General features: G+C 47.0%; 1 protein-coding gene across 1 annotated transcript in view; it reads right to left on the bottom strand.

The window, feature by feature from the left end:
* Window positions 1-18,367, bottom strand: part of UTP25 (UTP25 small subunit processome component) — a 157,171-nt gene that overhangs the window by 88,073 nt on the left and 50,731 nt on the right. Inside the window, exons 4-5 of the mRNA XM_086927824.1 lie at window positions 17,082-17,343; window positions 3,439-3,651 (exon numbers count right to left, since the gene is read on the bottom strand). Coding sequence (XP_086783950.1) covers window positions 3,439-3,651; window positions 17,082-17,343 — 475 coding nt within the window. The remainder of the gene's footprint in view (window positions 1-3,438; window positions 3,652-17,081; window positions 17,344-18,367) is intronic.

Raw genomic sequence — 18,367 nt, 5'->3', positions numbered from 1 at the left:
CTACAGGTTACAAGCACTTGCTAGACCTTTGTTGGCTAGAGTAATTCTCATTGGCCAGTGGAAAAATTAATTGTGTGTCACTGGTGAACGCCAACACTTCAAAGCCAAAATAACGAATCAGGGCTACCAGAAGGGTCATATAAATGTTAAAGATGGTAGGGCTCAAAGATTACCCCCTGCGACACTGTGCAGTCCAGTAGGACTTGGACTGACAAGTAAGGGGGAAGTCTGACTACTTGATGCCTTTCTGTGAAGAAGTTAGAGATCAAGGCGAGTGTGGGGCCTTCAACACCAATCTCAGCTAATCAATGGATTAACCTGGGATGAGATATGGTGTTTAAGGCACCAACAGATCAAGAATGATGACAGCAGTACCTCCACTACCCAAAAGGTGGTTACAGTGTTCTGACACTGTGAAGAGAATGGGTTCCGTACTATGGGCAGCACAGAAGCCATTAAACAAGCCATCACCAGAGATCATACACAACTGGAGGAATGTATTTGGCCACACTTAAGCACACAAAGAATGAGATCAGGCTTATACACGTTTTTGCAGGAAGCCTCAGATGGGGCCATATGGAAATATCAGCAAAGATGAGCAAGATACCTTAATAGGAAGATCTCAGAAGAGTGTTGTTAGAAGGGGCGGTCTCAGAGGCCACGCTATGTCCACCCGACTTCTCCGTGACCAACCTCTCCTGCCAATAATGCAGAGTCTTAACGAGAGGTCCTCACCAGGGAGAACTTTGAGTGTCGAATCGTACACACTGATATCACACCACACTTACGAACGAACACCACACCGTAGGTTTTCAGTAACAAGTTCTTTATGAACAGAAAGAGGATTCAGCACTCTTATTTCCAAGCGATCGAGGGATCATAAAGTCTCAGATTCGGGTAAAAGGGAAGCGGGACAGTCTTAGTCTTTCGGCCAGTACGAAGCGTACCCTGCGCATAGCTCTCAATCCTCGAGCCGGAGGGATACGGGAGATGGTAGTCGTACTGGATGTCCTACTCACTTCAGGTCGTTCAGTTCGTGTTGGTAGCGTCGATGGTCCAGCCAGACCAGAGTACTCCTCGAGCCGCGACGAAGTCAGCAGGGCTCGATCCGGAGGATAGTTCTTGAGGAGCCGCGACCACGTCAGCAGGGCTCCGGAGGTTCGATGAAGGTCTTTAAGATTCAAGGTCGAGCCGCGATGAGGTCAGCAGGGCTTTGATGTTCCAGTTCCGTAGTTATGAGGATGAGCCGCGACAGCGTCAGCTGGGCTCGAAGAGTTCCAAAGTTCAGTTTTCCCCAAGGGTAAGCCGCGATCAGATCAGCAGGGCTTTCTTGTCCAGGATACAACTGCCCGCTAGTTCTTGGGCGGGCCTTGATATAGTCCAGTGGCCCTTTGATGTCCGGACCCTCGCAGGCGGAGGTCTTAGGCCTTGGGGGCTGGTCGTTGGTGAGGTCCGGCGGTTGTCCCTTTGATCTCTTTGAAGGTGCGTCCGGGAATTCCCAGACGCCCAGCAGGGTCTGGAGCCAGCACTCGGGGAGGCCAGAGGTGCGATTGAAACCGGCTCCCAGGGGATGGCCAGAGGTGTGACAGAAACCAGTCTCTCAGGGGGAGGCCGGAGGTGCAATCGAAACTCCCTGTCTTATCTCACTCGGGGAGCCCTCACCCTCCCAGCGGGGGCTGGCATGTCTGGAGCCTTAGGTTCGCTGGGGCTGGGGTCATGCTGGGCCCAGGGAGTCCGGGATCTCGGGAAGGGAAAATGGCTGCCGCTGGGCCTGTGGGGCTTTGCAGGTTCTGGGCGCGCAGGGCCGGGGAGGAGTACGGGGGCATGCCGGGGCTGGTCGTCGAGGTTTGGGCGGACCTGGACAGGACGACAAGGGGTTTCTGGGTGCAGGGCCAGGCTAACGGGGTGCTGAGGGACGGGGGGAACCACGCCACGAGGCCAGGTCCAACAAGTGTAATCAGGGGATGGTTATTGATCGACCCTCAAAGGAAGACAGCCTACAGGTATTTAACCACGCCCTCCTAGCACCTAGTGGAGGATGTACACTGATGCATCAAACAAATGCTGGCGATGACAGACAATGGTGGAATTGCCAGGCATAACCCCCTTCTGGAAGGAAATCTTAAATCACATTAAGTGATTTCTGGGGAGCGATATACCATCTGACCCAGAAGTGACACTACTATGGCTCCGGTTGGACCTCCTTGAGATCCATAACGAAGATGAAATAGTTTTGATATGGCATATGATGAGAGCGACCTGATCACTGATAACTACTTCTTGGAAAAAAGGTCACTCTCAATCACATGGAATGCAAATTCAGGAGAGTTTGATCCCCACTCCTGCAGTACCAGGCTAGGATAGGCCTCGGAGACTATGAGCCACAGAAGCGGAGGGCCTTATAGTTAGTTGTTCATGTGATGGGAATAGTTTAGGTTTGAGGCAAGGAGGAGGAAATATGACCAACAATATGTTCAGAAGCTATGACATATGTTGCAGGAAAGTGGACCATCGTGAAGATTTAGTGGGCATCGCAGAGGTCTTAAGGAGTGCAGAGGCAACTGGGTAAATGGGAGTAACGTTTTCGCTTCTTTGTTATTTTAATACCTAAAAGGTTGATAGACAGATTGGTGAAAAAAATCATTATGTCTCCACAAACTGTACCCTAATGTTATTGTTATCACACAGTTTTGGAAGAGACGATAAGGAAGCAGAAAGTATGTATTAAATGTGGCAACATGGCAGTGAAGGTGGTCTGTTTGAAATTTTTATTTTCTAACTTCACAAATGCCCACAACTCCAATTAACAACTTTCATTTCCCTCTACTAATCCACCTTGGGTTCCAGGGTAACCGGCGACTCAGCGAAAAGCACTTTGACACCTCGTCAGGGGTAGTAAGCTCTATATAAATACAGTCACAATTCCAAATGTGGCTCATTGCCAACACAGACATTTGTATGAAGGGAACCTTATTTTGGAGAAATGTATATTCAAGGGTTTACCTTGTACCCAGAGATGCTCCAATAGTGATGTGATCAAAGCAAAGAACGAGATCTGATTGGAAGCATATTCTGAGTGAGGGTTACTAGTGATAAATGAGTTCACCGGTTTGTTGTAAGTGGTTTGTGGTACTCTGTGCAATGGGTGCCGCAATGGGTACTGCCCAAGTAATTCATGTAAACTGTTTAGAATAGCTGCTTATTTACTCCATATAAGGTTTAACAGCATTAGTAAGAAGGTAACTGTTTTCTTTATTTGGATAGTTTCTTTTACCACAACATCTTGCCCAATACATTTTCCCAACCAAAGTGTCTAAAAAGGACAAGGATGTTAAAATTAATATGAATATAGGCGAGTTCTCTTGAATGGATATCTTAATATTAAAATGTGCGTTTAGGAAAATATTTATAAATAGATTTTTTGTAAAAACTGTTTACCTTTTGTGTCATTTACAGGGGAGATATTTTTGTCATCTTCTTCCTGGTCTTTTCCATCCTCCTCAATTATGTTCGACTCCAGACTAAACTTGGACTCGTATTTCACATCAGTAAACTGTTCTATAAGTTCCTCATGTTTTAGGCCTTCAGTGAAATTGGCTTCATCTTCTTCTTCCTGGGAAAAGGTTGGATTTGTCTTTCCACAATCCTGAGCTATAAAATTAAACATAAGTTAAAATCAGTGTTGCTGTACTCGGGAACCTTGTGTCAACATGGGACAGATCCTAGAAGCCAAAGTTGCAGAAGAGTAACCAAAACAAAACACTTATTTGAAAAACATTTACAATAAGTGTCTATGCAATTAACAGATCCAATTGCTCATTTCTTTTGTTGAGCAATTAATTATTTGATACAGCTGAAAACACCAGAAGCCTACATAGTGACATTAAAATTAGGCTATTGTAACAGGACCTTAACTTGCATTCTGCAAGAAATAAACCAATTTAACCTTTGTAGGCTGGACCAACGCAAATAAGTCTTATAAATAAGTTTACATTTGTTGGGCCACTATACAAATTCTGCTGCCACCACTATTGTCATGTATCCTCCCCCTAAGCCACGACAGCTCTCGCCCCATAACCCTCTCACATATAATACACGCTATCAGATCATCACTCCATTCTCAATGTGGTATTTCTGAGCAACAACTGGAAGGTAAGTAGGTCTTACCTCACCAGTCTCAGTTCAGCACAGTAGTGATCCTGAGAGGAGCTTGAAGTCCCTTACTACTGGGCTACTGATGCAGATGTAACTTCTTGAATAAGCAGAGTGAGGAAAACCCAAACTTAAACCCAACCAGTATAGCCAAACTAGTGTCATCTGAAGTTCCTTATGTTTGTGTTAGGTTGCTTTTTCTATGGAGTAACACCATCATCACAAAATGACCTGTCAGCATTATACCTTATGCACAAGGCAAATGTACTAACTTGTGGAGAAAACATGTTTTACATTCTTTGTGAAATATATTCATAGATCATTCCCACATGAATATACAGATTGTTCCAAAGCCTCAGCACCATTCTGACAACTCTCATAGTGGAAAGGGGCGACCACTCGGTCCCCCCGAACGTATGGTTGGGTGCCTCGCCTCCCGGGAAACCATTTTGGGCGGGGTGGGTGTGTCTCGGCTGGTATGCCCGAAGCGGCGTAGCCGGGGCGCGCCTTTTCCCGCCCAAAAGGGGTTGTCCTAGACACCTACACCGATGGCCACGCCCAGTAGGCGTACCGGCGGAGGGTACACGCCATCCCAAAGAGGAATAAAGAGAGCGGGAATCCGAAGAAGCGTCCTCTTGTTCCTGTGCTTGGAAGCTGCACCCACTCGTTGCACGTGAGCCCTCGAAGGAACAAGGAGCAATTTTGAGAACTTGTAATTCTTGTGTTTCTCTTTCAGTGACTTCGAGGCGAAGGATCCAGGACCATATTGATCGACTCGGAGCGGATAATCGAAACGATGTCTGGCAAGAAGGCAGGAAAGGGTTCCGAGACAGACAAAGTGCTTCGCATGTTGGTGAACAGAATTGCGAGGATGGAACGAAGCATGGGACAAGTCCCAGCGCTTGGTCGGGATATGGCAGGCATCAAGAAACAACTGGCCGCAATGAACAAGCCGGGTAACCCGAAAAAGGTAATAGGCCCGGCATTGCCGGGAGTCGTCCCCGAGGGTAGAGGAAAGCGGGTCAAAAGGAGGGCGGGGGCAGGGGAGGTTCCGGTCCCTGAGGTACCTCCAGTTCTCCCTGCCATACCAGCCGAGGGCCCGGTACCAACCCCAGACGCGGGTCAACCGATTCCGGTTGTGATTACGCCCGCCGTCGACGAGGATATGCCTCCCGAGTTGGCCACCCAGTTGGCCGCATGGCTCAACAAAAAAGCAGGGGGTGCTACGGCGCCCGGAGACTCGGCCGAAGAGGCCAAATTACTAGTGCAGCAGTTGCGGCAGTCACGAGATGCCGCGAAGGCGAATCTCCCTCTTGTCTCCCCACAGGTGACTCCGGAAGGATCGGCAGCTGGTCTTGAGAAAACGGCGGGAAAAACGACCGAACAGGGTAAGCTCGCTTTGCCGGTGGCGGGCTCATTGCCCTCAAGACGGGAGAGGGTGGTTCAACATATCCCGTTGGCCACGAAAGAATTGATATGGGCAGACAAGTATGTTAATATGTTTTCGTTATTGACTGACCATCGCGAGATGGAGTATGCTAAGACACAGAAAGATTTGTGGCACCCGAGTGTCTGGCGAGCCAAAATGGCGGGATTCAGGGTGGAGGAGACAATAACGAATTGGGCCAAGGCCTTTGCAATGTTTACTGCGATTATTGGCGAACGTAAGCCCGAGGTATTGCCCAAACTGTCTTGTTATCAGGCACGTATAATGGATTTTTATGAAACTTATGAGGGGAATGAATGGATGGGTTACGACATGAAATTCCGTAAAGCGGAATTTTATGATTCCTCTCTGACATGGGATTGCCTCGACTCGATTTCTTGGCAGAAGCAGCTCCTGCCTGGCGCGGCGAGGACGTCCACGCCAGGTGGGAATGGGTCGGGGTTTGCCCGCCAGCACCCCGCGGTGCCCTTTCGGGCAGGCGCCGGTGGCGATCACCAGCCGAGAACCGGCGGGAATGGTGGAAAGCGGGGGGTCTGTTGGGGCTTCAATAGAGGCAACTGTACCAGACCGCAAGGGTCATGTAAGTTCAAACATGCGTGTGCGGGTTGTGGGAATTCCTCTCACCCGGAGAGTTCATGCAGGTCAAGAAATAGCGGGTCAGGAGGTAAAGGAGGGTCCAAACAAGACTGAGGGGGATCATTGTGTACAAATACCGACTCCAGTTGATATCATGGCTATGACTCCCTGGTTGAACAAATACCCTGATTATGTCTCCGCTGGGGTGTTGAGGAAGGGATTCTTATATGGCTTCCACATCCCGGCGGGGGATTTTCGTGGGGAACCTTTTTGTAAAAACCAGCTTTCGGCACAGCATAATCCAGGTGTGGTGGAGAGAAAAATCGCTAAAGAGGTAAGCCTAGGCCGAGTGGCTGGGCCTTTTCAGCGCCCGCCAGTGGCGAATTTCATCTGTTCCCCGTTAGGGGTGGTCCCCAAAAAGGACCCGGGGGAGTTTAGGCTGATCCATAATCTGTCTGCTCCAAGGGGTTTTTCAGTAAACGATGCTATTGACCCAGAAGTCTGTTCGGTGCGGTACGCATCGTTCGATGATGCCGTCACCATGTTGAATCGCCTGGGCCCCGGGGCGCTGATGGCGAAATCAGATATTGAGTCAGCGTTCTGGTTGCTCCCGGTACACCCACAGGATCAGCGTCTGCTAGGTTTTGCGTTCCAAGGACATTACTACATGGATAAATGCATGCCGATGGGTTGCTTCATCTCTTGTGCTTATTTTGAAAAATTCAGCTGTTTTTTAGAGTGGGCATTCACCGAGGCCACGGGACATAGGCATGTTATGCATTACCTTGATGACTTTCTGTTCTTGGGAGCAGCCGGCGACACGAAATGTGCGCAGGCGCTACAGGACTTTTGCATCCTCATGAGGGAGTTTGGGGTGCCATTGGCACCAGGTAAGACGGTTGGACCATCTACTTCACTGGAGTTTCTGGGAATTGAGCTCGATTCTGTGGAGGGATGTTTCCGTTTGCCAGTGAGAAAGGTATCTAAATTTAGGGCTTCCCTGGAACTTTGCCTTGGTAAGGCGAAAGTGACCCTGCACCAATTACAGCAAGCGGTGGGGCAGCTTAACTTTGCCTTGAGAGTGATACCAATGGCCCGCCCCTTTTCACGCTCTATTGCACAAGCTATGGTTGGTCTCAGAGAAGGACACCACCGCACGAGACTGTCTGCAGAGGTTCGCCAGGACATGCGCATTTGGTTGGCATTCCTGGCGGACTTCAACGGTCGAGTGGTGTGGAACAAGCCGCCAGCGTCTTCGGACGAGCTGGGATTGTGGACTGACTCGGCGGGGAGCGTGGGATTTGGCGCCATCTTTGGTAATCGATGGTCGGCGCAAACATGGCCGACGTGGTGGCACACCAGCGGTCTCACAGGTAACATAGGGTTCCTTGAGCTATTCCCTATTTTTGTTGCTCTGATGGCATGGCCTAACGAGTTCCGAGACCGCTCGGTGGTATTCTGGACTGATAATATGACTGTTGTCGAATGCATTAACCAACAGGCAGCACGCTGCAGATGGATCTTGAGATTGTTGAAGGAAATTGTGCTGCTTTGCATGAGACTGAATGTACAGTTCAGGGCGAAACATGTGCCGGGTGTACTGAATCATGCGGCTGATGCACTCTCTCGTTCACATATGCAGGCATTCAGGGGTTATCTACCTACAGCGGACCTAGTGGCGGCACCATTCCCCGAAGCACTCTGGCTAATCGGTGCCCCGGATTACAAGACCTCGTGGCAGCAAGCTTAGCCCCCAGGACGAGGAAGGCATAGGAAGGAGCGTTTCGTTCCTACTGTGCATTTTTGGGTCCGACAGGGAGTCAGAACTGGGGTCAGGAGGATTACTTCCTTGGGTTCCTGGTAGCACTGCACAGAGAAGGCCGATCAGCGGCTACGGCCAATAGACACAGGGTGGCCATCTCATTCATGGCGCAGGTGCATGGCATCAAAGACCCAACGGGTTCCTTTCTGGCGAAGAAAGCCCTTCGCGGATGGCAGCGCCTCGAGGGTCGCAAGCAAGACGAGAGGCGCCCGATTGTCTTAGAAAGGTTGTCCCTGCTCATGGTACAACTAAGCACGACATGCTCCTCCCAATTCGAAGCAGTTCTATTCCGGGCAGCTTTCGCATTAGCGTTCCATGGGGCTATGCGGGTGAGCGAACTGGTCGCAAGGAATAAGAAAGATGTGGAGGGTGGCTTGTGCAGGGATCACATCCTGATTAGGGGTGATTTGATGGTAGTCACGATAGCTAGGTTCAAAACTGACCAGGGAGCGATGGGAAACAGTGTTGTTGTCCAGCGCATGCGAGGGTCCCCCACGTGCCTGATAATGTGCATAGAGGAATACTCGGCACTGAGGGCGGATACATGGGGGGGGGGGGGAGTTTGCTGAGGCACATCGACGCCACCCCACTGACGAGGTTTCAGTTCCAGAGGGTGCTAGCACGGACAATCGCGGCGGCGGGCATGGACCCGTGCGATTTTGGGACCCACTCCTTTAGGATAGGGGCTGCTACTGAGGCTACAGCCAGGGGTCAGAGTGCGGAAGAGGTGAAACAGTTAGGACGATGGTCCTCGAATTGTTTTAAAAGGTATGTGCGATTGCACATGTTGTGAAGTCAAGTTACATGCACTCACGCTTCTTGTCTTCTGTTTGATTTACAGTTTCGCGAGCATGTCATGCGGGGCGGAATTTGCAGTCGACCCAGTACCAAGGGACCAGCGGTCATGGATCACCATCTGAGGAGAGAGTGGTTTGGGTCGTGGGCCACTCATACGTGAGGCGGGCTGGGGACGTATTCGAAGCAGGTGACGCGACTCGCGCAGCTGGGGAATACGGGTACAGAGTGGCCTTCCATGGAAGGGGCGGGCTCTGTATTGACCAATTTGAATCTTTTGTTGAGGGTCTCTTAGGGCGGCAGAGGTTACCGCCATCTATAGTCATAGTACACCTTGGGGGCAATGACTTAGTGACTCTGGGTAGGCGAGTATTACTGGAGCAAGTTTTGTCTGCCGTCAGCTGGTTGGCAAAAAGAATCCCGGGGTGCACGATTGCCTGGTCCCACATGATTCCCAGAAAGGTGTGGCGGAGGGGCCTTTCAGTGTCAGCACTGAACCATTCGGTGAAGAAGGTTAACAACAAGATTGTTAGATTGTTTCGCTCGGCACAGTTGCATAGCATTCCGCATGGGTGTATTCGGGGTGATCACATGTATCTGAATGATGGGGGTTCACCTGTCCCGGGAGGGGAATGTCTTACTCATAGGAGACTTCATAGCATGGCTAAGGCGTTTGAGGAAGCATGACCTTTAGGAGGAGTTGTGGGGGGGCCGGATAGCCGGTCAACTATCCGGCCTGTGGCGGTAAGGTCATGATCAGTGAGCAGTAATTTCAAGGTCCCTAGAGGGGGGCGCCACCCACTATGGATGGGAGCGCCCGGGGGGAGGCGGCCATTGGCCCCTCCCACTGGGAGGCGGCACCCACTAAGGATGGATCGCCTAGGGGAAGACGGCCATAGGACCCTTCCAGGGGAGGAGGCGGCTATATGCCCCTCCTAAGAATTTCCCGGGGCCCGGATATCCGCGACGGATGTGGGGTTGGGGGGGGGGGGGGGGGGGGGGGGGGGGGGGGGAGTCCACGCTGTCCTTCCTACAGATACCTCACACGGGTGCTCGGACGACCTTTAAGATGGCGTCGAGCGGAAATGGGGGCCCCCAACAAGACAAGGGAAATTAGAGTTGGCACGGAGGGTACAGTCCTCTGCGCGGCCGCCCCTCACACCGTGAGGGCGAGAGTTTTGGTAGTAGGGATCTGACACCGGTTGCGACCTTGCCGTTGGCCCTTAATGCTAGGATGTACAATTTTAATTTAGAATGTATGCATTTGCAGGATGTTAGACTCGGCTAGGAAACCTTTGTATTAGAGATTTGTTAAGGTTAGCCAATGAACATGTCTTCATCGAAATGTAATAAATAAAAATTGTACATGATATGAAACTTTTATTTAATGTTTTAATTTTGTTTCATATTTTAATAAATACGGCCAGGAGGGTGACTCCCTCCCGCCTTCCAAAAGTTCAGAACTGCGTCCGTCTTCCCATCCTTGGGGATTGTGTTGGGAAGGGGTGACAGGCATCCCGGCCATAAGAAAAGGGAGACATCAGACACAATAGGCACATTGTACTATGCGGCATGCTTTAAAATTGATCTGTGACAGACAGCCAGTGTGGCTTATGGCATTCAGGTGTAGCATAAAAATACCTCTTTAAGGTACAAACAATAGATCAACTTGTTTGGAAAGCATTCATTTGCAAAAAAAAAAAATACAAAATAACAAATGGTAGATGGTGCACATAGAATGGGGGAATCAAAAACATCAAATGCAATAAAATGCAAGGTTGAAAAATCCCAATAACAGAGACGGAAGGTACAGTACTAAATTCAAATTCAGCAGTATTAGCAGTAATAGCAGCTGCATCTCTAAAGGGAGAGGAGAACGTGGATAATAAATATTCCAAAGGTTGGGGACCTCTTCCCCTGCTACTCCCCATTTTAGGTTCCCCTCTCAACCTACCCTTCGTTGGGCTAAAAATGAAAACATTGATTAACTTTAGTGTGTCTATACTGAGTTGAAAAGGAAAGTCGATTGAGATACTTATATACTGCAAAATACATACTGGTAAGAATGTAGCAAACTGGTGGAAATTTACCATCCAAGCTGAACATCTGAAAATATAAGGAAGCCATGAGTTTGAGAAAGGTAAAAATAGTCTTAGATAATTTTTAAATACATACTAGAACTTTGATGAGGTTTACATTCCTTAGATAAAAGGTTGTAATCCCTATGTTGACAAAATATCCTGAAGCTTTAGAAATGGAAGAATTTGAGAAACATCATTTAAAAATGTTAATATTAAATTGGAAAAAATGCAGGTAAAATTAAAGTGCAAAACAAAGTAGACTTAATAGCTTGCAGGATCTCTGGAAACTTGAATATGTCTACCTGAGACCGCAATATAGGCATAATGTACAATAGAAACAAACTGTCGCCATATGAAGTCAATGTGGTCTCTGCATGGTGCCTTGTTTGTTCCGTTCTTGTCTCAGACAATTGGCTTAGCCACGCAAATGAGGCCTTGTAAGCGAGGTGTGTAATAGCTAACTTGCAGGAATTTTTTGAATCCCTGCAGATTCCAAAACCTCCCCTCACAGAAATGCATGATTTTAGCCACCGTTTGTAGGGCACGTTGGGTAAGAAATCGTAGCATGATCTACGCCCTGGATGTGCATAGGTCTCTAGCCTTTTAACATTCTTACGGTTCAAAGGGTTTCCTGGTTGCCGACTTACCCAGAGACTGAACAGTGCAGCCATTCACCATGAACAGCGAGAGGAAATTAGGATTTACCACTTCTCTGTCGGCCCATAACTATGCCCAAAAGAATCCACATTTCCTCCTGCTTGCCGCTCATTTGCAAATCTCTACTCCCCACACTGCCTCCCAGGGGGGCAGAAAGACTATTCAGCCTATTATGAGGTGGTGTCATGGCCTGAAGTCTTGATAGGCCACCCCACCTTTTAAAAAACCAAATATATGCCCGGTATCTAGTGAGCTTTCTGCACCCCCTCATTTTGGGGGTTAACCTCTCAGCCGCATCGCTGGGCAGACAGAAAGACTGCTGGAGCTATTGCAGAGTGTGGGGCACAGTGTTCTGCACCCATGTTAGGTAGGTTGGGAGGTGAACCTCCTACTATCCCTAAACACCTCACCCCTCGGTCCTCCCTCTCCAGCCACCACCCAGGGTCGGCAGAAAGACTGCTGGGCCCATTCTAGGGTGGGGGCATGATACGACACATGGGCAGGCCAACCTAATCCCATTTTCTGACCATTTTTTCCTCGACTCCAATGAGCTTTCTGACTCCCTCAGGATTGGGATTCAGTAGGTAGTATGAATACTATTGGACCGGTTATGGGGTGGGGGCATATCCCAATGTCCAGATGAACCTCCCTTACCCCTTTTTTTTATTATAAACTTCCCTAGTGTCTAGTAACCTTTTGCCACCCTGAGGACAGATTGGGGGTAACTCTCCCCCAAGCACCCTCCAAGTGGGGCAGAAAGACTACCTTTTTCAATTTATGAGAGTTAGCTCTGGTCCATGTCCAAGGTAAAAGCTCCACCCAACAACAAATTCCCTGGAGAGTGAGAAGGATATCTGCTTCAAAATATTCATCCTCTGATTGTATTTTGCCAAGACCACAAAATATAGTGTACCAATGTATGCAAATAATCATTAATCTGGCACATAAGTAAAAGTATCTTCTAAAGAGGGAGAACACTCACTTGCCAGCAGTGGCATCTTTAATGACTGGGTTCCCTTCTACATCAAGGACAAGGTATTTTACCCAGGTGGGCTCTACACTGTAGGGAGCTTAATAATGGAAGAAAAAAAGGTTTTATACTTAAGCGGTATTCTTACAGTTTAACTATAAATTAAAGTTATCTAATGGTACACCTAACATACCATGTATAAGCTGGTTTACAATACTTTTATGGTTTTGGATTAATTTACATACTTTTAAATCAAAACATTTAAAGGTGGGTAGGTAACTCTTTTCAAGTGGTTATATCATACATATTCTATGTTACCCAGAAAAGGGTTCTATTCTGTCCAGATAGGTCATTCTGCTTATCGGGTCATCCAAATGCTCTATATAGAAGTAAATGTCCTTATAATCATATAAGAACAGGCATCATCATTTATGGTCATTCTACAGTTCAGTTGCACTCTATTAGGCAGTCAATATGTTTGATTTGTTGTATATGGAGGGAAGGTTTAACACTCTCACCTGCTATAACCTAGGAACTGTGTCATTCCTCTCGTATTGAATCGCTGCCACCTTTTTATCTCCAAAGTCGACCAAGACTTCTGGTCGAGTGAGTGGTGGCCCCCCTCTCTTGGCATCTGCCCCACTCCCTCTCAGTCTGCCAGAAATCTGGGTGTAGTGTTCGATACTTCGCTCTCGATGTCCTTACAGGTGAATCGGACTGTTTCGACCTGCTGGGGCGTGATCAGGACGCTCAACAGAATTCGCAGCTATCTGTCTCCTCAAGCACGCAAGCAGATTGCAGTCGCCCTTGTTGGCTCCAGGTTGGATTATTGCAACTCTCTTTACATGGAATCCAACAAGGGCCTCATACATCGACTGCAAATCGTGCAAAATGCCGCTGCACGTTTTGTCCTGGATCTTCCCAGGGCCTCCTCTGCCACTGCTGCGAGGAGAGACCTTCATTGGCTGCCTATTCAACACAGAATTTATTTCAAAATTCTGTGTATGACCTATAGAGCACTCGAGGATGGATCTAAAGGCGCTATCAGCTCCCTCCTTACCCGTTACCATCCCACAAGGTGTTTGCGCTCTTCGGGACTATTCCAACTTGCTGTCCCTCGCTTTAAGCTCGCCAGATGGGGAGCTAGGGCCTTCTCAGTCGTTGCTCCTCAGCTTTGGAACATCTTGCCGATGGAGATGAAGACCTTACCTTCTCTAGCGCTGTTTAAAAAGGCCCTTAAAACGTGGTGCTTCTCGAGAGCTTACACAGGTTGAGCTGCAGGGTCCATGTTATGAGCTGGATTTTGAATTAGGCGCCTTGACGCCCATTGGGCTAAGTATGCGCATGATAAGACCCCTTTTATTATTACTTATATAACTCCAATTTCAAGCAGCACTCCTTAGTACCAGGGACACTCGTCACTAGATGGGTGCCCAGTTATTTGGCCATGGCCAACATTACATTCGAGTGATGTATGATACAGGTGGGTGATACAGGTGGGTGGTTCAGATTCCTGTAGACCCCCAGGTCAATTGTATAGCGTGTGCGAGTGTTGCATTGCATGTTCCTTAATAGGCGCATGGCTGAGTGGCTGCACAGCTCCGCATACACGCTTAGAAGCATACACCCGATTAATTTAGCCTGTGCAATAGGGCAGCATGAGTGAATTGACATATGAATTGCTTACTCAACTATGTTCAGCTTCAATTAAAAAGGGGGGGGCAGTTTTTGAAGTGGCTCAAACATGCGATGTCCACTTGCTTATATTTGTGTGTAGGTGTATCAGGTACATCCAATAAATGCATTCTTAGGCTAGTGATAGTTAATTGATGCAGTGTCGGGTTTTCCCTGTGGAGTGTCCAAGACAATCCTCCCTCTACTAATCAGGACAATGGAAGCAAAGGCTCATTGAACAAAAATTTAGACTAAGGCTTGTCCAGTGCAGAGAACCTTTAACAATTAATACAATGAATCTCCTCTTTCTCTGCTGAGAATCATGGTGTTATTTCTGAGGCCCATGAACACACATGCTAAACCCTCTTGCTGTTTTGGAAAGCTGGAGAGTACGGAAAACATCAATGTACTGCTAAGGAGCAGTCCTTTTATTTTCAGGCAGCACATTCGGTGTTGCTTACAAGATCCTTTGTTAATTGGAAAAGAGGAGGAAGAAAATGGCTATACCATAGCATACTGTACAATGACAAATGATACCATACAAAACAATGACAGGCCATACCATACAATACAATCACAGGTCATACAATACCATATTATACAATGCTAAGCCATACCATACAGTACAATGACATACCATATTATACAATGACGGCCATAACATAGTGTACAATGATAAGCCATACTATACAGAAAGAGGCTGTGCCATACCATAACATACTACACAATCACAAGCGATACCATAAAATACACTGACAGGCCATACCATGCTCTATTCTACAATGACACCCCATACCATACAATACTATACAATAACGGACCGTATAATACCATAAGGAGCCATACAATAACATATCATACAATTACATTGACAAACCTTACCATGCAATAATAGACCAAAAGAAACCATAGTATACCATACTACACTATGCAGTAACCTGCTCTGCCATACAATACTGTACAATGACAGGTCATACCATACAATAACAAACCATACCATAACACACAGCACAATTGCACAACATTACATGCCATTCTATATTACGAGAAGCCATACCATACTATACATAACGGAGTATTCCATACTATGCAATAAAAGATCATTAAACACAATACTAGACACTGACAATACATACCATAACATACTAAACTATACAATAACATACCAAACCACATAACTAAAAAACTAAATTGAGAAAGCCACTACATTGCTTACAGGGGAGCCTATGGGCTTTGCCAATGCTATTATTGCAGGAGGACAGATGGGTGTAGTGTAACAGCAAGTGGAAGTCAGTAATGCGTCTTATCTGCTTCCAGAGAAATAATCAGCCTGCCCAGGACAGTCCTGTTTTCTCAATTCATCTTCCGTACTGATTTACAGTCCTTCTCGACTCTACTTCCCTTCTGTAGAGTTAATCAGTTATAGTCAAGCACGTCAAGATAGTCATGGAGTTCCATATCCATTGCATAAGTGTGCACTCCATAAGCAATGCTCATTAAAAAGATGATGCGATGGAGCCTGCACTATAAAACATTATTCGTCCGAACCACTGGGAGCTCAAACAGCTCTGAGGAACAACACAACCTATATACATTTTCCGTGCTGCTTACAGTCTTTTCTATGATTAAATTTGTTTATAGATTCATAACAAGAAGTACAATTCCAGAAATGATGGAATGCATCAACACTACTTGGAAGACAGAAAGGTCACATCCTCAGCAAAGCGACTAGTATAACAGGCTCACCCTGCAACAGCAGGACACCTTTCTCCAAATTCCACACCAGGAGTCATAGTGGTCTCCGAAGTCTATGCCCAAGCACCTGGTGTAACTTATTGACTTTCATGGGATTTTATCGCTGAGAAATCCGGTTCAGTCACAAGAATGTACATCCATAGCACTGGTGAATTATATGTCCTTAGGGCGAGGTGCTCTAGGTTGGAGCGAAGCAAATGTCTCAAGCTGCTCATTGCGGTATCGGAGGTTAGCTAGCCATTTGGCATTAGTGGGCAATTTTCTCCTGCTTCAATGTCTAGCCACTGGGCAAGCAGCAATAAAAGTACCACCGCTTACGAACCAATCTGGATACTGCGTGCACCCAACCCAACAGAGCCAACTTAGGCTCCGGCGGTATGGGCTCTCCTGTCATGTTAGAAACAGTATGGAGAACATCCACCTGAAAAAGCTAAATATTCAGGCAGCCCCAGAGCAAGTGAAGAAAATCGGAGTATGGGGTTCAGCATCTTGAGCAGTCTGAAGTGAGTCTTAGTCCCCGTTTCTATAAAGTGAGAGGTATCGGATGTAATCTGTGCAAGTAGCGGAAATGTATTAAGTAAAGTCTAAGTGATGATCTTATAAAAGAGAAAGAGTGGGAAAGGGTAGGTGTCTAGGTAAAGTAGCATTTGGTGATACAGCACAGTCCAGCATTAGATGTACTGGAATTCTTCATCCCAACCAGGTATAGGAGCTGTACTGCTTCATAATTATGTACACAAAGCACTATTACTTTTTCACGAGTTTTCTCATACCCATTCTACACAGGCCATGTAAAATAAAAATGGTGTTGTTTGTTTTTGTGTGCCAAGTCACAGCGATAAAATGCAATGAAGGGTCACTGGTAGCCACAGTTTGAATTGAAGCTAAACTAAACACGGCTTAAATAGGGATGTTGAAATCCTACTCCGCTTGAAGCAACTTCAAAAGAGACAAAGTTGAACATGACTACCTCATTGGAGGAGTATAGTTTTTAGACCACATATGAGCAAGTGAGGCAATACTGCTATTGGTAACAGCATTATGTAAAACATAGGGGTAGCTATGGACTAGTTTATATATGGTCAACAACTAGCATACAGCAAGCGGTTTACTAGCTTACTGTTAAAATAATAGTAAATCCCAAATAATTACCTTTCTCCTGGTCATGCTCTTCAGTGCTCTCTTCATCACTATCTGCTTCCTGCGCATTTTGAATTTCTTCGCTCCCTGTGTCTGAATCGCCACTTTGATCCTCACTATTGTCGTCTTCTTCATCATCGTCATCCTCCTCATCATCATCCTCCTCATCATCAGATAAGCTTTTTAGTGTTGACAGCAGCTTATGATACATAGAGACCGGATCTTGTTCAGTGTCTGCATCACTTTCTGCATTTGACTCATCTGAATTGTCAGGCTGAAATAAAATGTTGAAACATATAAAACATGCTTCAATCAAGTGTCCTCAACTGGTACTTTCAGAAACAAATAAGGCATTTTGTTAATCAAATGAGCATACGAAATTTGGCAGACAACTGTGATATAATATGCAGGCTAGTCTCAAATTGAATTGAACAATGCATGCAAAGTGCAGGCAAATGTTATGCTTTGGAGGGGAGTACCTGTCTAGGGGTGCAATCAAACGTATTAATCTTGTCCACATCAACAATGGGTAGGATAACAGTCTTCATTAGGTGAATTTGAAGAGGTGTACAGGACAAAGAGAACAGACATTTTGGGTCTTTTTTCTTACAGAAAGGAGACATGCTTCTGCATAATTTCCAGGTTTCTCAGCATAGCTTTTCTGACATTGTCAGTCTTCAAGTGGGCTCAACAGAGAGCGGCCTTTTTTCCACGCCACCAGCCCCAACCCTTCATCTTATAGTTCAATTTGACACACATTGAGTAGCAAGTCCACCAATCTTCCAAGCTAGGAGTATCTGGATCTATCCCAATGCCTGGCAATACATAAACAGGCGATTTGCGATAGTAATAAAGCAAAACCCATAAGTTATGTTAATTGTACTTGTACTGCGCACGACTACTCATGAGTGTCCTGGCACGATGACTTAAGGGGAGCAGGCAACTAGCAGATGAAAAGATGCGTCTTGAGATTTTTCTTAAATGCAGACAGGTCTTCAATGCTGCGTAGAGCCTGGGGAAGTGCATTCCACGCTACCGCCGCCCTGCGAGTCAGAGACATGCCGCCCAACCTTTGGAACTGAAATCGGGGAACCGTTGCTAATCGGAGGGATGCTGATCGCAACAGACTCGAGGGCATGTAGAACGCGAATCGCTTTTGCAGATAAGATGGACTAGTGCCATGCAGAGCACGATGGGCTAGGACCTGCGATTTAAACTTAACCCGTTCTGCTATGGGAAGCCAATGAAGCGAGCGCAGGTGTTGCCGCACGCTATGTCAGGAGGAGATGCCCAGCAGC

The sequence above is a fragment of the Lissotriton vulgaris genome, chromosome 6 (assembly GCF_964263255.1).
Source record: "Lissotriton vulgaris chromosome 6, aLisVul1.2, whole genome shotgun sequence".
Classification (NCBI taxonomy): domain Eukaryota; kingdom Metazoa; phylum Chordata; class Amphibia; order Caudata; family Salamandridae; genus Lissotriton; species Lissotriton vulgaris.
This window is presented reverse-complemented; position numbering and strand designations above follow the sequence as displayed.